Source organism: Lethenteron reissneri, chromosome 30 (assembly GCF_015708825.2).
Source record: "Lethenteron reissneri isolate LAM-NWPU_2019-01 chromosome 30, ASM1570882v1, whole genome shotgun sequence".
Classification (NCBI taxonomy): domain Eukaryota; kingdom Metazoa; phylum Chordata; class Hyperoartia; order Petromyzontiformes; family Petromyzontidae; genus Lethenteron; species Lethenteron reissneri.
Window position 1 is genome coordinate 6241156 of NC_083808.1, and position 26259 is coordinate 6267414.

Below are 26259 nucleotides of genomic sequence, written 5' to 3' on the forward strand. Positions count from 1 at the left end.
GGGCTGTGATTAGGGAAAGTGCTGTGTGTGTGTGTGCGTGCAAGTGCTATGCCCATCTTTGTGCACGTATAACACGGAGCGGTGGTGCAGTGGTTAGGGCACCGCACTATGAACTTGGTGACCTGATATTAATTCCTTGCAATGGCTATATATCAGTGGGGACTAATCTCAACGGGTGCTGGGCCTCCCCGAGGTTGACTCAGCCTGAAATGAGTACCTGATAAGGTGTGTAAATATCAGCACTGGGGAGACAAAGGTAGCACTCCATTCCATTGTGCACTGTGCCACAATTCAAAGATGCTTGCTAACATCACTTGCCGGAACAGTCTATAAAGGCGATATGGGGGTCTTTGTCTCTTTGTGTATAATCTACAAGGCTACACTTATCACATGCAAAATACATGTCATGTATTTGACATTGATGATACCGGGCATGCGTTTACATTAATATTGGCAGAGGCAATGCGAAATAAAATGTATGTGGCACCTTCGGCACGAAGTGGTATTGCACATATTTTTTTCTGCGCTACATTCTGCAAATGCAACTAATGTAACGGAATTGCATTTAAAAACTAAAACAATCTATATTTTTGTTATTTAAGTAGATTACGCCCACTGAGCTATATAGATATTTTTCAAAAGTGACTTAGCCACCAATGATAGCTCAACTTAGTGGCATACCATGTGGAAATGTATATCAGCCCAATACTGTAAAGGCATGTTTCGAAATGTGGAGGGAGAAACCGGAGGACAAAAATTCAAACTCCAAATATACAGGCGTCAGGGTCGGAATCGAACCCACGACCTCCAGTGTACCAGGCGAGGTAGTTAACATCTCACCACCGATTAATATTCAGGTCTAGTTTTACTCATTTTAATCCAACTGTGCTATCAGTGTCACGTGAATAGACAGGGAAATCCATGCAGGACTCGCACAGAACGGGGTTCGAGAAGGGTTAACAGAACGAGACTGGACGAGGAGACATGTCCCCACACGCCCCACTACAGACAGATTCACATGTCCGTGACAGTTCGCCCAACAGGCTTACTTCCCAGCTATAGAATTTAGTCACAGCGGAAAACACCTAAATATAACATATCTATATAAAGTCCGAATAAAAAAAATCAGTTTTTTTTAGGATCCTGAATAATTATGATCTACTCTTAGTAAACTATATTTCACAATTTAAATGACGGTATTGATATACTGTTAGCAATTCCATGACAACGTTCTGCCTAGAAGTAGATTTGTGATAAAAAAAAAACAATCATACCAACAAACCTGCAAATTCGTTTTTTGGGAAAAATCCCAACGTAAGAACACGTACAGAAAGCAGGAATCTCTCTATTTGTGTGTGGGTACACGTGGTTTATGCAGCAACAACAACAAACCCCCCTCCCACCACCCCAAAGTACAATAAATCAGTAATTTAGAAAATCAATTACCTGCAGGTTAGCGTATCTGCATTGTATTTTACAATAACCAGGGTAGTAAAATGAACAATGAATGTGTGTTTGTGGCCTTGCAGTGCCAAGATAATGCTAGCTTAAAAAAATAATCAAAATTTACACTAAAAAAAGTGAAGACCAAAAGCCATCACGAGTTAAATCTGAATGAAAAGTAATTTCTATAATAGGAATATATTATGATGTCAAAAGAAATGCATTCATATGAATGCAAAACTACACATATATATGCTGCCAAAACTAGAGCATATTTAATTAGATATCTTGTATGTGGAAATCTGCACATAATTAGCCTCGCCTAACATTTAATTATCTTTATTCCAATAAGGTACGAATACAATTTTGGAATACAAATGCTTGTTCGCTGTCGTGTCATTTACTGCACAACCCATTCACGCCTCTCGCTCGCGGATAGCCTCAAATGGACTCGTAGAATCTGTATTCTTGCTGTGCGACGACCGTATGACAAAATGAAAACTACACGTGACTTACAGCCCTTGTCAAAGCTAATATAATATACTGCCGCCTGTAACAAAGCAGCGTGAGCAGCCGTGCACCTCAGGCCCACCATCACACAAAGCCAAGCCACAGGGGACACGTGGGGGTTAAAGCGAGGGTCGGGACATGACACGTGTGTTTTATAGCAGCAAGTGCTGTAGAAACAAGCCCGTGTTTGACACAATGCACACACAGCACAAAGCCACCGTAAGACAAATGCCCGCCCCGTAATCGGTTGCCTGTGTGAGCGCCAGAAAATGAGGTCACTACCAGATCCCCGAATAATCTATGTCGTCACCCCAACTGCTCTCTGCGGGCATTTAGATGTTGAAACAACAATGGAGACACGGAACCATTACGAAGGTTATCAATATTGACGGATCCAGGAATCATTAGGCATTCATCCGTGTTAGCAGCGTACGTCAATGCGAGTCAATACGTTTGAGGGCGATAGAGAAATCAAGATTTAATTTCAGGACATAGATTGAGGGCTTGAGTGACAATTCAGTGCACCCTTTGTTTTCTAATGGACGTCCTTTTTTTGACAGACACGACTCGATCTTAAAGAGCGATATCAGCGAACATTTTGTCTCCAATGAATGATGGCGTAATGGAATAGAGTACACTGACACATGTAGTGAACGTATTTAATGCCAAACGTCATCAAAATCTAAAACTTGCTCAAGGTAATGAGACAGCAAGATGATATTTACATATATCAAGTTTATGCCACTCGTCAGGTGGGTGAAAGTACAAATTCCGGTCAGGAGTGAACTCAAATTAATTAATTCCTCCAGGCTCAATCAAATGAATTCCACGTTGTCAGAAGTCAACAATGGTTTATAATTCATATTCTTTGGGTCTTTTGGTAAATTCACGTAGAACAATAATTTTTTTTACAAAAAACTACGACGTTTCAATCGCAACACGAGCAATTCCTCCTGATGACGATTGTTTGTGTTGCGATCGAAACGTCGTAGTTTTTTGTAAAAAAAGAAAATTGTTCTACGTGACTTTACCGAAAGACCCAAAGAATATGAATTCCTGCAGTCATGAAAGCTTTAAGTCAAGATTTAATGGTTTGGAATGTAAAATTTATACTTTGAGGAGATGCGCATCTCCCCGTGGCTGTTTGCGTGAGAAATCATTTTTGCTTTGACTGTTTGTGTAGTACTCTTTTACCAACACGTGTTCGCTCAAGGTAATGAAATTCCTAAAATACCATAAGAATAGCATGTAGAATATACTTGGAGATATTTTTTGTTTGAGGTGTAAGGTCTCATTTACAATGAAACTTAGTACTATGATTGACAGACTGACTCCCAGATGGACAAATTAAGATGTAATGAAAAAAGTTAAATAGACCACACAATTACATAAAGTAATACATATTATTTTGTTATTCATGAAACAGTTCATTTCTTGAACAATATTTGCATTGGGATCTACAAATGAAATACACCTTACAAATATAAATTTTTAATTTATGATTTGCTTTCCCAGTCAGGACCATTATTTAACGTATATATCTAAATGTAAAGGTGCAGCCCTGCAATGTTCTGCTCACACCACTGATGTGGATGTTGTGAGCGTCGGTAGAGGTTTCAGGACACTCCGAGCTCCACAACCCTGCTGATGAAGCGGTCATCGCCTTGCTCGTCGAGACAAGTGGACAATTATTATAAATAAAATAACCACTGCTGGTGCAAGGAATTCTGCTAGAGGAAACGCCGTGGTGGCGAGATGTTGACTGCCTAGCCTGGTATACAGGAGGTTGTGGGTTTGATCCCAATCATGACACCTGTATATCTGGAGTTTGCATGTTCTCCCCCGTGATCGTGTGGATTTTTCTCCAGGTCCTCCAGTTTTTCTCTCCAGATTTAGAACCAACTTGCGTTTCTAGTATTTAGCAGCTAGAAATGTCAACGTGATAAGCCACTTAGTTGGGCTATCACATGTGGCCAGGTCGCTTCTGAAACAGAGCTGTAGAGCTTAGTGTGCCTTATCTGGTAAAATGAAAATAGTTTCGTTCGGCGTAGCCATTTATACAGCTGGGTGGACAGCGGAGAGGGGATTTTAAAAAACTCGCCCATTGCTTCAACTGCTGCTCCAGGAGATTAAACAAATGACGTCTGGGAGTCCAGAATGCTAACAATTACACCACGGCCAACAGCGCCAAGTTATATATATAGAGAAAGCTATATATGTATATAAATAAACAAGTACATTGATGCTATTTAATACATTTTCAGTATGTACTTCAATAATCAATGCTGGAATAAACCCATTATTGCGGCAGAATGGAATGCTTCAAGTACAGCTCAACTAAATCAATGCTATCCTGGCAGTGATAAAAAAAATGCGAGAATTAAACCAACAGCAATAAGAGCATGCCCATACTATTTCAGTCCTGCAATACTTTAGATAGTGATATAAACTCCAGTGATAATTAAATGATTATGCCGTGCTGTGTGTGTGGTATCTCAGATTACTTAAAGGGATTTGGAAAAAAATACAATTCCGCAGGTACTGACAAATTCAGGTTTTTTTTTATCAGGTGGCAGTGCACTGATGTGTTTCTGATTATGAAAATTATTAAATAGCGGCAGTGTATGAAAAATGAACTGAACGTAGCAGGTGTCTCACTTCCGTATTTTTATTTTCTGGGGTGTACAGATGGCTTTGAATCGTGCTATTAACCGTATCCAATATGGCATTTTGCTATTATAGGTAGAGTGGCTATAAGAGGGGCAATGTTGCATTGACCTTCTGGGAATGGCTTAAGGGAGGCATTATTCCAACACAAGAAAGGCATGCCAAAATTATTCACCGCATTTTTGAGGCTTCTCACAAAAGCACGCAATTACAGTGCATCACTTTGCTGACCTACAAGAGGATTCCATTTTTTTTATCTCTGGTCAAATACAGAATACTGGGTTAAGCAAATGCACGGATTAATGATAAAAAAATATTAAGCCAAATTCTACCACTAATGTGCAAGATAATTGTGCCAAATGCTGATTCTCATTGTGGACATGTCAATTGAGCTATTAAAACATCTCAAAGGATAGCAACACATTTTTATGTAGTTCACATTAAATCAATCCGTGTCATCTCAATGTGGACTTTCTGATGATTCAGGCAGGCAACTATAGCCAGCTGCACAGAATGTGCATTATGGTTAAACTGCATATGCCATTGATAAATCTAAATGAGTAATATCAAGCTGGAGCACTTATTTCCATGTGAACATGACTAATTATTTTACGATCCTTTTGCCTTGCATTATCTTGTTTGAAATGCCATGTACTGTTTGCTCATTTTGTTTATATGTCTTACACGTTCATTCGCCCGTGGATGTTATTGTTCCTACAACATGAGTATCGCAATAACACAAGTCAATTCATTTTTTGTAAGCTGCCATGTGGAAGGACATATATAAATGTGAACATTGTCACAGAAGGCGCGTAAACTTTTCACGGCATTGCCCTTGTGATGGGATATTGCATTCTGCATGGTTTAACGTTGTCTCCCGGTGAAAACCTCCCTTATTTATTCCATTATTGCAAATGTATGCCACTTACTGAGAATCAATCAAAATAAACGTGCAGCCAGCTCTTTCAATCATTGCAGTGCTCCACCGTCACTGCATCTGCACAGTGCAGCGGCAACAGCAATTTACCTTGCAACTCGCCGCTGCAGTTTTTCAATGACAAAGGCGCAAACTGAATGAACAGAAAAAACCAGACTATTAAATTCACAAGTACCATCTATAGGTGCCGATGAATGAATATTCCATGAGCTTAAATTTTTAAATGTATCCAAATCCGAGAAAGAAGATTTTTGCATGTTGAAAAATTGGCAGGTGTAAATGTGTATTCAGATTGTCGCAACATTTTAAAAAAATGGGTAAAAAAATAACACAAGCTATTCAACGCACACACCTTTATTTGCACTTAAAAGTAGAAGATACATTATTTTGACCCAGGACTTAATGAAACTACATGAGCTCAATACAAGTGGGGGGCTTGCATAAATAAAATTAAACATATCACCTTTTATTGAGCACATAAAATTTTACTAATTCCGTGGTAAAAAAAAATATATTTTCTACTTTTGAGTGCAAATAAAAGTGTGTGTGCATTGAAAATCTTGTTTTTATTGCCTAATAATAGTTTTTTTTCGGTGTACTTGTTGCTCTTGCGCTAAAGAGAAACAGCGGCCGCTCCGGCGCCATGACGAGCGGTGATAGAAGCGCGATGCTCATTGGTCAGAGGCTGGCCAGCAACAGCCGCTGTGATTGGGCCACACGTTTGCCAGACGTCGGCAGGCACGACCATTCGTGATTTAAAAAAAGGGGGGGGGGGGTGGAATCTACGATTATAATTATTAATGAGTAAAATATACGAATATTAATTAGTAAAGTGCACGATTGTTAATTAGTAAAATTTAGGATTATTAATCAGTCAAATATACGATTATCAATTAGTAAAATGTACGATTATGAATTAGTTAAATATACCATTATGAATTAGTAAAAGGTACGATTGTTAATTAGTATAAAATTCAAAAAATACGAATCGGACCACAATGGGCAGGACCTAGGCCGTTTTTTTAAAAATGAATTCTTGAATTGTCACACGAAGCGGCGAGTCTGCGTATAACATTCCAGCTCGGAGGCTTCGTAGATCCCAAGATATTAAGCGTCAAAGATTCCTCAACGAACAACAGGGCGAATTCAATAAAAGTTTGTAATAAAAAAAATAGTACATTTGTGAAAAACTATAGAATCCAAGTGAAAAGCTACATTTAACATACATGCACCAACAGAATGTTTGTATTATCTTTAGATTTTTTAAAAATTAAATAATCACTCTGTTAACAGAGGTGAGGGCACTTTGTATCCATAATGTGAACCAAATTGAGCCAGCACAACTTTAACCAGTGTGTTCACGCCACATGTCGCCAAAAGCTACTGCTCAGAAATGCACGTAAATACATCAACCCATAAATTTACCCTACCAATATTATACACTCCCAAGCACTGGTGCTCCAATAAACACAGTCAACTCATACTACTCAATTCACCATACATTTGTGCAGTTCAATTAAAAATAAAACTGTATGGCCAATGCCTATGAATGGGTTCAACCTGTTTCCTTATATGTGGACAAACAACTTTGTCATTATGGAAATGCAGGCCCACCATAAAAAAACTATAATCTTACTGGGTGCCCCATTTCACTGCTCATCAAGGGAAAGAGTGGTGGTGAGCAGTCATGCATTGTGGCCACTGACTGATGTTAGCTCACACGACTTGGCCATAGATGAAGACACACCATGTGCACTTTTTGTCTGCCACTCAGCTAATTGCCCCTAACTGGAGCAATACATTTAAAAAATGTAATGGTATGAAAGGCGAAAATAAAACAAGCAGGTATTCGACGAAGAAATTCTGCAGTAAATTTCATCACGTGAGAATAATAGAATTAAATAGCTGCGATTAGAAAATAAGTATGCAACTTTTTAAAATAAAGTTGCATTCCAGCCCGAAATTTTTTCGGTGGCGCGGGGTGATGTATTTACCCCTTTGAAAAGCTACAACCCAGCGTGCAAACATGCGAACCTTTGCGCGGTCCACGATGCTGCGCTCAAAATACGCGGGGTGTTAACCGCGGCGTGTGCTCGACACACATACCCCGCGACGCGTGCCGCTGCTACTGCTGCTGCTGAGGCTGCCTAATTGAGAACTATTTATGTAGGTCAGCACTCGCCTGGAACGCTGGCAAGTCAACGCCACACAACCGAGGGGGGGACCATTTGTCACCCTCTCGCGTGGGTGTTGGTAAGAGTCTGCATGCATGCTCGACAGACCTTGCTGGGCAGGCTGCAGGGGCTCCTGTGTGCCGCTTCTCGTCCGCACACCGCCGGCGTGTTGGGAACGGTTTTCAGAAATGAATATCTACGGGCCAAAGCCCAATTTTGGTTTTGTTTTGCTAGGCAGAGCGTTGTGTTTTATAAAAAAAAATTCACAGCACCCCAGCACAGAGCCCAAAGGCTCAACATGCCAAGCAGCCAGCAATATACACCACATTTAAAGGAGTTATTGAAAATCGTTAATTTTTCTGTTGAATTGAGCAAGGTTTTAAGAACTTGGGAATTATGAAGTTGAGCAGCGCGTAGAGAAACCTGCGGTCGATTGGTTGAACACGGTATGGATAAGACAAAATAGTCACTGGGGTAAACTCAGTCCTAGGAATATATATATTGAACCCCCCAGCGATTCGATGACCTCAATGATCGATTTTTTCGTCTCGTTTTAACGGTCTTGTTTCTATTCTCTCTCTATATTGTTATAGGTTACTCTCTTTGGTAGTGTGAGTCAATCTTACTAGCCTAAAGGTAACATCGAATATAATTTCCATATGTGCATGAGATAGGATGCATTGCAACTGATTTGGTCAAAGGTGTAATTTGCATGATATTTGCATACATCTAAATTACTTGTTCTCTCACACACCTGATGAGAAGAATGTGGCGTGAGTGTAAGAATATATTTTAATCAACAAATTGACACATCGTTTAATGCCTAGGATCATACAGGCCAAACGGTACCAACTATGGGACTACGATAACACGAGGATTTCACATTTTTTGTTCCAGTAGTCAAATATCGCAAAGACAACAACTTCTTAAAATAAACGACACCATTTGACTTTCACAGTAATTTCACAGTAATTATAAGTACTGTGAAAGTAATAGTATTACAGTGCATTTAGATGCAGAATTATGTCCACTCTAGATGGTGCATCTTGGTCGCGAGAATGGATGGTGGCATATGGTCAAGAATAATAATTGAGTGACAGCCAATGATGGGGATATCCGTCGAATAGGATGTCCTTCGAGGAGATGGAGCAATAAAAGCAGTTCTTGTGCAGGCAAAAGACAAATGATCGTGAAAGTTAGCCGCGAGGGCAAGATTTCATTCAGCAGCAGATTGACCAAAGTTGATTATGATAACATATATTTCGCACACCTCCAATTAGAACGGTTGACTATGTATGGTGCGAAAGAAGTTCAACATACATACATATAGGGCGTAAAGCCACAGATGCTCTTCATACACAGCACACACCACGTAAGTTGCATACTAAATCTATGCTATGATATTCCGTAAATTTAACTGCACCGTCATATAGACTTTTCAATGTAAATGCCATGAGCGTGCACGACGAAGATAAAAGTTGTACGCTACAAAAATATGTTTGTGTGCAAGGTTAAAAAAGCATTGGGTTTTAAACGGCAGCATAGTGTTTATGAGAGATGATAGCCAGGACATGCTGGTGCTCGGCACTTCATTATGACTCTTGCTGTTTTGCAAATCACTGGTGTAGAAAATTGCATCTTAGTGTTTGGAACGTGCGTGATAAGCCACAAGCCACATGCAAATGAAAAGAATCCGCAGTGAATATGCTAGCCGAATTGCACACATTACTCTTCTTTAAAAATAGATTTGATTTAGGGTGCTTGAAATAAAATAAAATGAACACTTGCAATGTAGTTAATGTGATTCAGACAGAGTCTTTTCGAAACAAAAATAATAAATTTATACTTAAAAATGGAAAGTTGCTGAAATGTGTAAAGAAAATATATGTTTGTGTTGCAGAATTTAATGTAAATATTTGGTGTAAAATGCAAATCAAGTATCATAAAAAATTATATATGTAAAAAAATGCCATCCAATTATAACAATGTTTACCCTTATCAAGTACCTTAAGATGTCCATTTATTATAAAAGATTTGCATTTATAATAATTTAGTAGAATATGAATTTAAGTTGTTCAATATCGATTACATTTCAAGACTGTAAAATGCGGTTAAATAAAGGCCATCGGTACAATGAAAACAATGAGCTTTTTTGAAAAATATTGCATTTTTAAACGATCTAGGCTAAATTGGGCCACACCTTACAATGTATATTTCACGACTCTTTAAACACCTAAAAAGAAAGGGAAAAAATATATACCAAAATGCATTTTACTTAAAAGGCCACTATCCATGTAATATTAATGACAGGACATTACGGAAACTTGCAACTTCATACTCACAGGCTTTGTAAATGTCAGTTGGGATGTGAATCGCGGAGTGATTTTTATCCACAGAGAATCCAAACGCGGAGTCTTGCTTAAACGTCGGCTCGATCCGCGGAGAATTAATCTCATGTTCTTCCTCCTCCTCCTCCGAATCCTGAGCACACCGAGATACAGTGTTCAGCATTAATTTTGTACAATTTCTCGCGAGTATCAACACAACAGTTCAACTGGGAGAAATGTTGGCTTTATTAATTGCGTTTACATAGGGTCAGCAGACATAGGATGAGTAAATGTCAAAAAGAAGCAAAGAAAGCATTCACTCATTCATTGTATGAGTGAGCAGCAGAAATGGTGCACGGAGGGGGGCGGGGGGCAGGAGAGAACGGGCAACATTCATAAACCATTGCAGGCGAAGTAACCATTACACAGTATCTGTAATGACACATTCGGTTAACTTCACCCATTTCAACCACGATAAGGAGTGCACTTTGTAATGGTGTTCTCCTGTAACCTACCACGAAAAAGGCACCAGTGGCCGAGGACAACGGAGATAGAACAACGATTTCGCTAAGAAAGACAATCTCACCAATGCTGCGTCGTCACTTAGGGTGATATCTCGCAAGTCTTTGACATTCACGGGGAGGGGTTTCTTGAACTTTGGGATTAGCCGTCTTAATTCTTTATCACGACACGCGCGATTCCGATTTTCTCAAACATTCTCCACCATTCGTTTAACCATTTATCAACAACACATTGTTTGCCGATGCTATGCCTGTAGTCGTGCGCGAGCATAATTAATCGGAAGAAAAAAAAGATACGTGACGTTTCAGGTAAAAGTCCTTCTTCATAGCAGATGTTACATTTCAATTATCTTTCTTCAAGCAGTGTTGTTGACAATTGTGTTGATATATCAACAAAGGTGGTATTTAGTTCCATATTGTTTAAGTGCAACATTTGTGTCTTTGCCACCTTTGTTAATATGAGATATTTCTCACACCAATTTTAAAACACTCAAACAACCAGTTTATTTATTTTTTTCTATTAAAAGCGTTGCTATGCCGTTTTACTCACACGGTGAACGATTTGCTCAAAATGCTCACTAATCCCAAATTTCACAACCCACTGAACCCCGTGACCTTAAAAATGAAGCCTTCTAATAATAGGCAACCTTCAGGTCAATGGAGTTGCAAATATATGTGCTGTCCACACTATAGTCCCCATGTAACATTGGATAAGACTACATTTGCTGATGCTTCTTGGCATTTAGGAACATTATGCTGCAGGCTTTCCAACCATGGAGACAAAGCCAGAGAGCCAATCCACAGTAATAGCTCTGTGCTTGGGCAGATGCGAGCTCTCATAGGGGTCTTTGTGTATGCCAATGTTCCATGCCAACTTTACCCGGCCCACCAACTATCCCACCAACTCCCCTACCTCACGACTACCCGGAATATTTATTTTTTTAAAGACAAACGTTGGGCTGAACGCCGAAGGAGAATGTCAATGTTAACAACCATCATTTTGTCGTTATCGCAAAACTATTACCAGATAAGCCCGGTGCAATCTGCAGCAAAGAAATGCCCGGCTAACGGTGGCAGGAGAACATGTTTCACTCAAACACATTTAGTGACCACTTGAACGCGCTTGACATTCTCGACATGCAACTGCACGTGAAAAACAATACTTTCAAAGGCCTAGCACCCAATTGTAACACCGTATTCGCGACATCACACGGAGGTTATTGCGTGCGGCATCACGGGTCTTGTGATTCAGCGCCGACTGTCACGATGATTGCACCTTTCCCCGCTCTGACAGCAGTGGATATATATATAGATTTTAAAATCTTTGAAACCTTTTTCCTCCTCCAAAAATCATTCTGTTGCCATTAAGGAGACACAAAAAGTCTTCATGGAATCTATAAGTGCAAAGTTTTGGATGGGAATACCCTGGGAAGTCAAAATTCAGTTGCAGGACATTAGTGAGAATATTTGGATATTAATAATGATAATTGGGTTACACTTTGTAAATCCAGTACTAGATGAAGGCTTCCCGGTATAGCAATCCTTGGCATGTAAACATGGCAACAATTTCACTCAGGTCTTTCAAAAAGGAATATTATACCTATAATATTAAAGTATATAATTTAACTATGCTATTTTAATGTTATTTTGCTATATCTCTATAAAAACAATGAACGTGTAGATTTAGATAAACGTTTTTGAAGGATAACATGTCCCTCTTCGTTGATGCTTAGAGAATATGCATGTGGGCATTTGTCATTCATGATTTTGATGTAAAATATGCTTTATATATTATTTCAATTATGTATGAAGTCTAGACACAGTTGAGTTTTATCAACAATCATGATTAGTGACATCAGAAACAATCCAGTATTTTGTAGACTCGCTAATCATACGGTTATTCCATAATATTGCAACAAAATCGCCACTGTTACAATCACAAAACACAGTGCCACTTAATTTCACCAGGGTAAGAGCCCATCGGGACATCAAGTCTCCTTTGTTAGGGGATCCTCATAACGTGCGCATCGGCAGTCAACTTGTGGACAAATCCCTTGTCATTTTTATGCGAACGGCAACGGTAATTCCTGATATAACTCGACATTAATACATCTTAATGTGCCAATTAATTTAATCTAGGTACCAAGTAGTGTGAGAGATGCTGCCATGGTATAATGGTTAGGGGTCGTCCATAAATGACGTCACGCGATTTTAGACGATTTTTGACCCCCCCCCCCCTCGTTACACGGCGTCACAAAAAGTCAGACCCCCCCTCAAATATGACGTCACAAAGCTCTGCCCCCCCCCAAATAAATAAATATAAAACATGCTTCAAATCGCTTTAAACTATTGTCATTGTAGTGTGTATTTAATGTGGCGCTGCACTCTGATGTTTTAGGAGAAAACATTTATTAAAAAGTCTATTTAATTAAGTAGAACGTGTTGTCTATATTTATTTAAAGTTGCGCATTTTGATGTGACGTCACATTTCTCACCCCCCCCCCCCTCGTCACACATCGTCACAAATGTCTGACCCCTCCCCTAGGTACGTTACGTCATTTATGGACGGCCCCTTAACACACTGCACTTGCAATCCAGAGGTCGCCTGTTCGATCACGGCAGTTATGACAATAGCCAGGTTTCTGAAGATCCCCTGGCCTCTGTCCATCCAGCAGTATAAATGGGGACACCACAGTGAATTGATCAGGAGGTCGCATTTGGTGCAATAAAGCATCAGTGCCTCCACCTCTGCTGAGATATTGGGCCATCATGGAAGAGATACGCCCTTTTAACGGAGCCCCTTCCGCCAGTCACGGCGGCGAGCAAGGAATGTCAGGGCTGCGTCTTTACCTTTAACTTTTTAATACATAGTCACGAAGCAATATTCATGCGTGTTCTCCAGTCCTCTATACACTTGCGGATGAATAAATACGTTTTTTGCGCCTGAGCTTGTAGCTCCCAACATTAAGTGGACATTGCCAGCAGGAAATGTGGCATGACGAATTTCACCTTGCCCTGCAGTCTCGCGTATGAAAATAGCCACGTGATTTTCTTTTTTTTTGACAATTGCGGCATCCTGGCGACATTGAGCGTTGTGCTGCTATCCCCTCCCCCCCGCCCCAAGTGCAAGAGTGCAATCAGCACTTATTAAATAATTGACAGATGAAATGAAGTCTTGTTTTTCTTGAATTTTTTGGCGTTTAAAAATAATATTAAAATAAATCAATGTTGTTCCGAAATGTGATTTTTTTTTTTTGCGGAGGATATCACGGTGAAAAAAAAAACAATTTACACCCAGCGGTGAAAGTAAATGCAACATGAAAGTGGTCAAAATCTTATAAGCCCCTCAGGGAAAGATATTCAGTCATTTAGCAGAAAACAGCCTGGAAGCTCATTATCATTATCGTATTCATCTCCCTGGACTTTCAGCATGCAGAAACGGCTGCCACCTTCCTTTGCACTGACTGATATCGTAGACAACAGCAGGTCGATAAGCTTTTCCCTGCTGGGACGCCAAACCTTCGGCTGCAACAGAATTATTTATTAAAAGCCTGATGGAGGCTATGATAACACTGTTATCTGTAACATGCCTGGCTGGTTTAGCCAGATGGATTGGAGGCGACACTACACATGGGAATGGCAGCAATATGGCTGTTTCAGGAATAAGTGTCCGCGTTATTCCTTTGAATTTTTATTTTCAGACATTAAATCGTAGCCAGGAGCTTGCCTATTTAAAACTATATTTAACTTCATTAGCATTTCCCCGCTGAGCAGCGCTACACATTAAAAACATGCACTCTGTAATGACAGAAATTGAGATCTCTATACCTGCTCTCCGTTGCCCACTGAATATTCCTCTTCAAGCTCCTTCTTCGCATTATAATAAAGCATATCTTCTTCCTACAAACAAGAAGCAATCGTTAGAAATTCGATAGTGCAAAGGTATATTCCATAGTATGCAAACATTGCATGTGCTATTAATATTGTGCTTGTTCACCCGAGAAATCCTCACCGAGTCTCATGACTCGTTTTAAGGAGGGTCCTGGTCAAGCCTCTCCAATTCGGATGTGATGTTGCTACGTGTCATTCCAATTAGGTAATTTTGAAGTCAATTTTTGAGAATTGGGATTTTTTTTTTACCAATACCGCACCAGTTGCGGTGTACGCATTTTAGCTATGGAAGGCAATGCAGAAGAGGGAGAGAAAGTGCACGCTCCACGCGGAAATGTGTCAGTCAGGGATCGAACCCAGGCCCCTTCTTGCTGTGCGGCACGAGTGTTACCAATGTGCCATCTAGCCACCCAAAACTTTACAAATGAAAAACCACTCAAGCAGCAATTCCATTTAAACATTTAAACATCTTTTTGAAAAAAAAAGCGCAATTGGATATAAATTAACCAAAAAAAAATGCTGCACAATTACCAGCAATGAGATATACGATGGCAGTTTCTACTCCTGCATAAAAAATAGTAAGACATTTTTAAATGCTGCTCAGCACCCTGAAAAAAATAAATACTTCTGCCGATGCCTTTGAAATATAAATCAGGGCTGATCTTGGACTTCATGAGGATGGATGAAGCCTGGGGTTTGAGCTGCACACATATAGGCATGAGAGCCAGGGCGTGCCGCAGTAAGCCCAATGGTAGGGGCTGTCAGGGAGGCATGAATTCCCGTGTCATTGTATAAGACGCTCCGTCTCCTGTGCCGTGGGAAGCCAAAGCAGTGATAACAATAACTGGCAGCTCATCTTCAGAAATCCAGGCCTCGTCTTCCAATGAAGTGTACGCCTCAATAAAAGTCACTCAAATGGTGAGTATAGAACCATGGAATTATCGAAAAATAATAACCCTTCGCCATTCTAACAATGAGATATGCCAAATAAAACAAATTGTCATTACAAATGTGGTTTTGATAACAATTGATTACCGATCGGCTGTGTCGGGTGATGGTGGGTTATCGACACATTTATATTTACGCGATCTAACCCAAACTAACTTTTGTTATGAGCACGTCAAACTTGCAATCTCGATGTTGACGGTTTTGTCTCCTGGCGCACCAGTTTAAACGACGGACAAGTCGTATAAATAACCCCCTCTCTGCCCCCCCCCCCCCCAGCAATACAGTATGAATGGGCATGTCCCAGTTAGTTCATTTCCAGGTCACGTGTGTGGTGGAGTAAACTGGTTATTTCCATCTTTTGCAAGTCATCTGGCAGAGTGTGGAAGAGGAGGCCAACATACCCTCCAGAGGGAATCATGAGAGTTCCCCTCCATAATCGGGTCTTCCACCAGCAGTGACACGAGGAGGCTATTGCAGGGCTGAACTTTTACCTTTTAACTTTTTATTTATTTGGAATGTAATTATTATCCTCGATCGTGATTGAGGAATTGTGAGGATTTTAGTCACTGATTTAAAGCCTTCGTGACTGCAGGGATTCATCTTCTTGGTTCTTTCCGTAAAGTCACTTAGAAGGGAAATAATAAAATAATAAAAATAAAACATAATAAAATACAATTCTCACGACGTTTCCCCCTCCAACCCAGCTTAAATATACGCTCCAAGCCTGGGGTGTTTCATTCAGACGCTGTCTTCCCGACAGACCTGTTCTTCACCTGAGGACGGCTGCTTGCGTTGTGGCCGAAACGTCGTGAGAATTGTATTTTATTATGTTTTATTTTTATTATTTTATTATTTCCCTTCTACGTGACTTTACCGAAAGAACCAAGAAGATGCTTTTATTCACTATTTGTTTCATTTAGCAATGATTATTTTACCATTGTAATGTGTGCACAATGTAACGTCTCATGGCTGCCGGGTTTACATAAGCCAATTAAATACAACATACATACGAAAGAAAAATAAGCCATTTCACAAATGATTCGATTTCTGAATGGCAAGCGCAATTGATCTTGATCGATGAATCGATGCATCATTACATTTTTACTGTTCATTGCTACAATAATTTTAGCCTGATCTGGAAAACATATCAGCTTTTTAAAATAAATCAGACCTGCAAGTCAGGTTCAGCTTAATCAGTTGAATATATAAGTGGAGCCACTTCAAGGTTAGCAAATGCATGCCTGTGAGGGTGACTGATTGCAGAAATACTAACATTCTAAAGAAGCCAAAAATAGAAGTCAATGCATATACCGAGGGCCTTTGCACTAACACTTGGTACACAGTTTAAAAACAAATGGCAGAAAAAGGATTAGAAAAAAATTAATAGGAGGGCATCCGACTGAAAGGCAGGAGACAGGTGTGAGTTTATGCACGGAGCTGGAATAATATTGAGTGTAAGCAGATAAATGCTGAAAGCTCTCGCCAAACGCAAACATTTATTTCGCAGGATAACAGTTTTGGTTTAAAAATACAGAAATGGAATAAAAATTCACAGCAATCTTTGTTGTTTACTTACCCTGAGATTGATTGTCATAGCTACCAAACATATCTACAAAACAACTGATGGCTTATGGGAACCTCATTTGCCAGAAAAAATATGATAATTGGTTTTTTACCCTTCGATCTGGCAACAAAACTGACACCTTTTTACAAGGAGTCATGTTTGCATAGACCGCAATACCTGCAGTCATAATACAAACAAAAAACACAACTCTGATAATGTGCACTGTCCTTGAAGTTGATTGGTCCACAGCTTTCCTTAGAGCCTAGTGTCACATGGGTCATCTGGTCCAACCCATGTGAGACTAGGCTCTAAGGAAAGCTGTCTCGGGTGTGGACCAATCAACTTCAAGGACAGTGCACATTATCAGAGTTTTGTCTTTTGTTTGTATTATGACTGCAGGTATTGCGGTCTATGTAAACATGACTCCTTGTAAAAAGGTGTCAGTTTTGTTGCCAGATCGAAGGCTAAAAAAAACAATTATCAACTGATGGCTTACTCTAGACTATGCTTTGTGAAGAAAACTTATACAAAAACCATGCCAGCACTTTCCTACGCAGTAAACAATGGAAAGGGCTGCATTGTGGTTTATTGCTGGGTTAACTCGATATCTGGGAACAAAAATTAATCCCTCCACAGGAACTTTGAAACCGCGAAGACAAATTCTTTGTCGTATAACACACTTTGGCAAAAACTGAAAACTTTTAGTTGTTAATGCATCGCATCAAAGTCAATCGGACATAGCAGAGGGACATTAGTAACGTTGAAGAACACATTAGAACACGCTAATTTCAAACTAAACTTTTACCGGATTCTATTACTCTGCAGAGATTCTTGATAGGGAATCGCAGCATGATCACTTTACAGTCTCATCAAGCCCCCTTGCGCACGCACTTAACTTACATCCAATTACAATTAATAAAAATAGATTTTTTATGAAATAAAATGTTTTATTGTTTAAATTTTTTATTCTTTTATTATTTCCACTTCTACGTGACTTTACTGAAAGAACCAAGAATATAACTAAAATGTAATTTATTCTACGATCGGCCTGAATAAGTATGGCAATTTCCCTCAAACACGCCCTCCCCAACCCCCATCCTGATAAAGTGTGTTGAACGTTGTCGTTGTGCTACAACACACATTATATACTCGTGCTACTGAATAAGATTGTTTTACAAAGTAATAATGGATAATTTAATTTGATCAACACAGTTAATAAAAGTGCCACCTGTGCATTCACTAAGCATTTTTGTTTTAAAACGTTCACCACAATGAGGAGCTGTCTGAGACATGGGGAAAGAAGAGGCAATAAAGGTTAAGGCGCAGCCCTGCAATTGCCCACTCACGCCAATGCTGATGGAAGGGCTTCCACTAACAGCTCCCTCTAGAGTGTATTTTGGCCTGCTCTTCCACGCTGGCCAGATGCCTTGGAAGCGGTGGGAGTCGTCATTATTGACCCCACCGTTATGCCGTCTGCTCAGAGCCGGCCCAGCCACTAAGCGACCCTTGCAATTGCAAAGGGCCCCGTGGCCAGCAGAGGGCCCCCTAGAGTCACTGCTAGCTCGTAGGTGAAAAAAATCATACATCAAAGGGGCCTCCAACCAAATTTTGCTTAGGGCCTGCAAAGGTCTAGGGCCGGTTCTGCGTCTGCCTATCGACTGATCGTGGTGAACCCATTTCTCCTGCTGGGTCGACAGAGGCGGTGAGGGATTTAAGAAACTTGGTCTTTTGCTTCAACTGCCATTCCCAGGAAAATTAACTGGTGACCTCTGGGTATTAAGTTCAGAGTACTAACCATTACATCATGGCAGCATCCATGGAAGAAAGAAAAATGTGCTAAAAATAGCAAAGATAAAGCATGAAAACTCCAGTGGTCTGAATGTGCAATGTTGCTCGATAGAGTGTCTAAAATAAGCATCGCAGCTCCAGTTATAGGTAAGCATATTTAATTAGCTGGAAGTACGCTTCCTAAAATCTGTGAAAAAGAGTGTAATAACTCATTGGATTCTTCAAGTACAAATACACATTCTGATTCTCTGTTCCCTTGGTTGACTATCTAAAGGCTAACAACAAGTCGTGTTAACATTACAGGATCAATCTAGATTTGAAGTTTTCGTGACTGCAGGCTTCCATACTCTTTAGTTCTTTCGGTAAAGTTACGTGGTTTATTTAATTTAATTTTATACCTACGTGACTTTACCAAAAGAGCCAAAGAGTATTACAGGATCACACATTGAAATACAAGGCACGCTATAAAATCTAGACCTTTAAGAACATGACATTTCAAGTGAACTCAACATATATATTTTATTCTATCATGGTTCTTCAATTTCACATTGGACAAACCACTTTTCCGACACGAATTGTCATGGAATTGGATTAATTTAATAAGTTAATGAAAAAGCTTTTTTTCTGGTTGCAGCGGATGCACTTATGCACACCTGATCGCACTCACAGCCACAGCTAATCTACCCACTAGAGTCAATTATAAACACGCCCCCCCCCCCCCCCACGCTATAAAGCACTTAATTTCCATTTTCATCCACCGTCAAAAAGGAGGTAAAAAGGAATTTGATCACACCGCAGTAATGCTCCATCTACGAGGGAGTGACGAACAATCAACCTTGAGACCTTTACCTTAAAAAAAAAACCAAATTACTACACAATCAGAATTAAAGTGTTGGGCAGCACAATAGATTAAATGCACTTGCATTAAGACATGCTCCTGCCTGGTGATTTTGGAGAAAACACGCCCCTCTAAAACCTGAATTGTCTTTTCCACAAACAAAACGTGACACGCACGGAATTTACAGCTCCACACGAGATCCCATTTGTGTGTTTGTTTGGGAGACAGAAGACCTTTTCCGCAGACCAGCCATGCATAAATCCGGGACACAAGGTAATTTTCTAATGCTGCCTTTATTTGCACGTCAAATTCCCCTTCTCTCATTAACAAGAAAGTGTCATTTGCTCATAAGCATAAAATACATTGTTCTTTATCAAAGCTCTCCAGCTGCTGCATGAACAATTTAATGGTGTGTGGCCAGTGCTGATGCCAGATCGTAATTCACTTGTCAAATGCTATTTACATTAGCAGCATGTCCTCTTCCTACCTACTCCACTGTGGGGAATATTTTTTTTCTCTTCCATGCCCAACAGCAGATACTCCGATTTTTATATGCAGAGCTGGAAATTCAGAACACGCAAAAAGGGAGCAAGTCACCCTCACGATCAACAAATCGCATTCAAATGTAACGCCTACATAATGCAGCACAACCAGTTGAGCATAGACATCGCTGCAGTGATGCAAAACTATAATTTTTTCATTATTTTACAAACCTTTACACAAGTAAATAGTTATAATGCCCGAATAAGCTGTGCGACCAGTTCATCTCATACAACATTTGTGCTGTTACATTTTTTAATGTGTTAAGTTATTTTTTTATGTAAATGTATTTAAAAGCATTACGCTATTTAATGTCTGCAATGTTAAATAATTTCCAGATTCACATTTTGTCAGTTCGGTCGGAAAATAAGTATTGAATCAGCGCACTTGCATTAACATCCACCCCAATATATGAAGATCCCCTTAAATATCGCTCCCTGAGCTGCAATATTTTTAATTGACCACGAGAAAAGGGCAATAATTTTGTTAAATATTCCAACATAATAGCGGTAAAATTATATAAAATCAACGAGTCCATTAATTGTGAACAAACCTCCAGCGTGAACCAGCCATGCCACTAACACATCAAACCCTCTTTGTTGCCACTAACATCAATTACGCCACTGAAAAAAAAGTGTCCGTTGCAGTGTAAAGAGCGCAGTGCACAGAATGAATCAATTGTGGACAAGATCCAATGCTTTTAGCAGATCTGTAAATATTGATTCCGCTCTTTAGTTAATAAAATGGTAAAGAGGTAAAAATAAAGGGAGGCGCTGTGGAGTGAACGGTAGCCGTGGTGGTGGCTCGATGTGGCGATGTTTGAGCCCATCGCCAGCCCTCACCTTGATGTTGTCGCTCCACTGGTGCGCTCTCTGAAGTTCTTCTGCAGTCCTGGCCAGCCTCTGTCCAGGCACACACGAGACCACCAGTGTGACACGTCACAAGTTTAAGTTAATTTATTAGGTATAGCCCTGTGAGCTATTCGGCTCTTGAATCGGGTGCAACCGCAACAAACAAAAAACATCTTAAAGTGAATATGTGACTGAGTGCAAACAGAAAATCCAAGAAAAGACAGCAAAATATTGCAGAAAAAAAATCACCGTACACCAACACTGTGTGCAAAAATCCCAGTGGGATGCAAGTCAAACAACAACAACCACAAGACAACTTAGATTTAGGCCATCAGTCTAACTCTGTACTACAACAAACAAACATGGCTAAACCAATACACTTTTCGAAATCACCAAAATAAAGCCATGAAAGCAATGAAACAGTGATCATAGGAACTGTGACAGAATATAGTTTTGAAACCGTTACAAAAATAAGAACAGGTTTTATCCTTTCTGGCAATAATACAGGAAGGTGTTAAGATATTCAAACACCAAATAGAAACCTTTTGCAAGGAATGAAGTAAAAAGGGTTTCTATTTATTCTAGATTTGAAGTTTTCGTGACTGCAAGAATCCATATTCGTTGGGTATTTATATATATTTATTTACACCTACGTGACTTTATCGAAAGAACCAACGAGTATAGGTATCTTTCGATTTAAAGCTTTCGTGACTGCAGGGATTCATCTTGTTGGTTTATTTTATTATTTTATTATTTCCATTCTACGTGACTTTACCGAAAGAACCAAGAAGTACAGGTATCTATTTGGCGTTTGAACATCTTAACGCCTGCTTTATTGCCAGAAAAGATAACACCTATTATTATTTTTTTCATACTTTGATATTGGCAAAACGGTCCCATGCTATAGCTGCTCACCCCGAGCTATAAATGATCTGATACGTGTGGCATCGTCTTTGTACTGTTCGTCTTCTGGTGTTCTCTGGTCTGATACTGGTGAGACTAGGCCATAAAGAAGGCTGTCTCTGGTATACACCAACCAGTTTAAAAAAAACATACATATATAATCAGAGCATGTGTGTTTGCATGTTCATCACAAGTACGTGTGGTTAATGCAGACATGATTCCTTGTAAAAAACGTATCTATTTGGTATTTGAACATCTTAACACCTCCTGTTTTATTGCCAGAAAGGGTGAAACCTATTCTCATTCTTTAATGTTTTCAAACCGTCGAGCTCAAGGTGGCATTTCATTTGTTTCAGCAACACAGCGGAAGTAACACGAAAACAAATTTACAAAAAATTGCCCTGCAAAACGAGACATTGCAGATTGTTCCTTGAAGGCCGTGTTTTAAACCTACATTTTTATTTGGTACTTTAAATTGCAAGGAACGCCTTCTGTGGCGGCTCCGTGGCATAGACCAGTGTCACTGACAGTGAGAGAAAGAACGTCACGAGTCCAATCCAAATTCATTGCTGTTTTGGAAGAAAGCGAGAAAGTGTGGTGCAACGATTTAAATAAGGCTATTAATTTCAGCTTATCTATTTTTGGGGCCTCTTTAACCTACCCCAAGAAAAAAAAAATGTAATCGAGGTGGAGCTCGCATTTGTCTCGAGATTGTTTCCATTTACTTTGATCGCCCTTTCGTTTTCTTGTCTTTAAATCCAACCCTCGCTCTTTGTACTAGGCAATCACTGGTAGCAATTTATGTTTAAAGCTGGAGACTCCATCTGCCTATGTTTCGCCATTCCCTCCTCACTCGATGACGTTCGTCATTAGGCAGAGTAATTGCATATTTATTATTACATTCACGGTTCCTGCCTATGCAGCTGATCCACAAATTGCCGCGAAAAAATGCCTCGCCGAATATATATATGTGCTGTACACAAGCGAAGAATCTCTTTTGATCGTGTATATGACTGTGTACTGTGATCTAACACAGCACACTATAAAAACGTTGCACTTATGGTATGTTACTGGAAAGTCGAGACATTCTGAAGATAATTTTTTTTTTCTGAAATGAAATGCCACGTTGCCCTCGTGTGTGATGACATTATAAATCTGAATACACAACATTTGTTTGGTTGCTATCAAATTTTTATTTATTTACATTTCCCATATCATTCATTGTTGTTCTATGTGAATGAGCTGCATTAGTAAATATCAGGAGGAAAAAAACTGCCACATTCCATGGAAATTACTACGATAGTTACCCAATAATGTCTGTGTGTCCCGCGTGTGACGTCACTCCACGTCGACCAGCCCCCCTAATTAATAATCATGAACAGGTTACGTCCTCCACATGGACCCCTCATCATTAATATTCATGAGCGGCTGACGTCACTCCGCATGGAGTGGCGAGTCGCCTCCTCCCCCCTCCTCAGCGTCAACTTACAACCCTCACCACAAAGGCAGAACCCCCACGTCACGTGATCTCCGTAATGATATTGAGATATAGAAGTTAAAAGGACGTCACGGAATTATAACACTTAAATGAAATAAGTCTGTGTCACGGCGCCCTTACAAATTGCACACGAATGGATGCAATGAATATGACGTCGCGGTCTGCTTTTAGCTTGCAAGTTTCAGATTTACTGCAATACACCTGTCCTTGGACGGGCAATAGGCGAGTTTATAATAATGCTTCATTAATTACCCTAAAAAGCTTCATGCAGCATTACTCTGCTGTTGCAATGGTAGCACAAAAAGGTCTAAGTGCTTTTAGTTAATTATCTTCTTTTATGAATTCTATTAGTTTAAAGGTTATATGGACAGTTCCCTAAAAGGCATTTTACTTGATGCTCAGAGAGACAATACTGTGGACAGAATACATATTATTGTCAGGTGGCAGTAAAAGTATCATCACAACAAACTGCACTTTACAGTTTAATTTCCTTTTTCAGAGAAAAACAGGGTTGTACATTGTTGCTGTTTTTGTTAATTTTGTTATATCGACATTAATTTGGGGCGCCACGGTGGCGAGATGTTAACTACCTCGTTTATTATACAGGATTCAATCCCAACCCTGACGCCTGTATATTTGGAATTTGCATGTTCTCGCCATGGTCATGTGGATTTTTCTCTGGGTCCTCCGGTTTTCCCCTCCACATTTAGAAACGTGCGTTTCGAGTGGTTGGCTGCTGTAAATGTTCACATGATAAGCCACTTCGCTGAGCTCTCATTTGTGGCCAGGTCACTTCTGAAAAAAAGCTATCTAGCTCAGTGGGCCTTACCTGCTAAAATTAAAAATAGCTTAGTTTCAGTTTAGTCCACGATAAGCCATTTAACCACTCTGCTGGGTAAAATATGCAACTGTTACAGCTCTACAATTGCGTTCTTTTCCCGGGTTGTACAATGAACCGTTCAGCATGATGCTCGACGTTTCACTCCGCGTGCTAAAGCTCACGACACTTGGAGCGAAACGTCGTACATCAAGTCGAACAACACGGTGGTACAACCTGAAAAGACATTAAAAAAATCTACGCGGTACAACCGCGAAAGCCTACGCAGTCGGGGAGGCAACAACCGTTGCCGCTGACCCACGCACGACCCTCTAGCCTTCAACAAAATTTCCCTAATTCTTCCATTATCATTGGATGAGGAAAGCCAAGCCTGGTTGGTACTTGGATGGTTGATTTTCAGGGCATGCCAGGTGTTGTAGGCGTACGGCTTTCCTCAGATACGGGACTGGCCAAACACCGATATAAATGCAGGATGTCAGATTCCCCTGGGTAAGCAGTTGGTATTATCTCTACACATACTTCAGGTCTCGTTGAACAATACCGGTATATATCAGATGCAGTTGCAGATGCTATCTAAATCCCAAATGCATGATGGTGTCGAGTGTCACGAGTCTACTGGGGATTAAAACACCCCTCTTTAGCCAATCCACCAACCCCAACCAGAGCAATCACGTGACAGGTGAATAATGTGAAATGAACAAGTCACGTGGTGATGCTGCGCTGGCAGTGGTGCACGAGCTTGAATTTTGTCATGAAGAAGAGCCATTGCCTGAATCGTTGTCAATTATACGTTTTTGTTCTTTCAGCCAGTGTTATTGTATGAAGCGATATGATTTGCACAACACTCACTTCGAGCTCACGATGCAAAATTCACGTTGCAGATGTGTACTGCCAATAAATGACAGAGTGAACGATGGAGTGGAAACCACCCGAAAAAAGGGGTGGGGGGGGGGCGGTGTTTTACCACCGACCATGAAATACAAAGCCTGAACATGCGTGGCTCTAAGTGGGCGATGCACTTTCTATTGTCGATACAAGCATTTGTGATTGCTGAGCCCGATGACTTCATTTAAGCAATGGACACAAAACGCGCTGGTCATACGCAGCGAGCCACCTTTAAAAATGTGTTTCCCCCATCATCATCATCGGCTACTTCGCACCAACCTTGACATTTAGGCAAGCGAATATTTGGGTATGATACCCATTGGCATGGTTTACTTGGAATTGAATGTGGCAATAGAAGATAGCATTGGGAAAAGAAGCATAACATATAATTGTATGACATTGAAAAACTTTGTCCATGTTTACAGTCACCTTATCACGAATTTTTCTACTTTCAAACGCAAAAAAAAGCAACGGCAATAGAAAGGTCATTAAGTTCGCTGCTCTGCGCTCTGTTAATGCTGTTATTTTACGCGTATCACAGCAGTTCATTTACTGCCCAAAAGTAGCACTGTGGCGATTGATATTTGGTTTAACACATAGGCTTTTGTGACTAATATCATCCATAATAAAGGTTTTTTTTGGGTTATATCTCATAAAATATAAATGTGTCGTTAAATCAGCCACCACCCGACACAGCCAATTAGTAAGGTTGGTCAGGTAAACAGAACATGCCAATTCGTTACTAGTACAGCACACCGGTGTTTTGGAGAGCAAATCCACAACATTTACAATCTTGTGGATTTGCTCTCCAAAACACCGGTGTGCTGTACTAGTAACGAATTGACATGTTCTGTTTACGTGACAAACCCTACTCTGTCGGGTGGTGACTGATTAAACGACACATTTATATTTACGCGATATAACCCAACAAAAACCTGTATTATGGATATATATTTACCTACTGCTGATAACATTATATACGCAAAAGTTATCTTGAACAGAAAAAAACCCATCGTACCGTCTGTTGCACATCAGCCTTTGAAGATTTAGTGATGGTTTAATTTTTTTTATTGGCCACGAGTGTGTAACAGATGTGTAGGGCATGTGCACGAGATACATTGAGCGCGAGATCGCGC

At 40.0% G+C, this 26259-nt stretch overlaps 1 protein-coding gene across 5 annotated transcripts in view; it reads right to left on the reverse strand.

Annotated features, from left to right (window-relative positions):
* The window catches only part of LOC133349455 (voltage-dependent calcium channel subunit alpha-2/delta-2-like), a 151368-nt gene that overhangs the window by 83391 nt on the left and 41718 nt on the right, over positions 1–26259 (reverse strand). For 4 of the 5 annotated variants that reach the window (XM_061562924.1, XM_061562923.1, XM_061562925.1 and 1 more), the window contains exons 4-6: positions 20991–21050; positions 14408–14479; positions 10074–10212 (exon numbers count right to left, since the gene is read on the reverse strand). In XM_061562924.1, the coding sequence (XP_061418908.1) occupies positions 10074–10212; positions 14408–14479; positions 20991–21050 (271 nt within the window). The remainder of the gene's footprint in view (positions 1–10073; positions 10213–14407; positions 14480–20990; positions 21051–26259) is intronic. The other variant, XM_061562928.1, reaches the window with a different exon arrangement.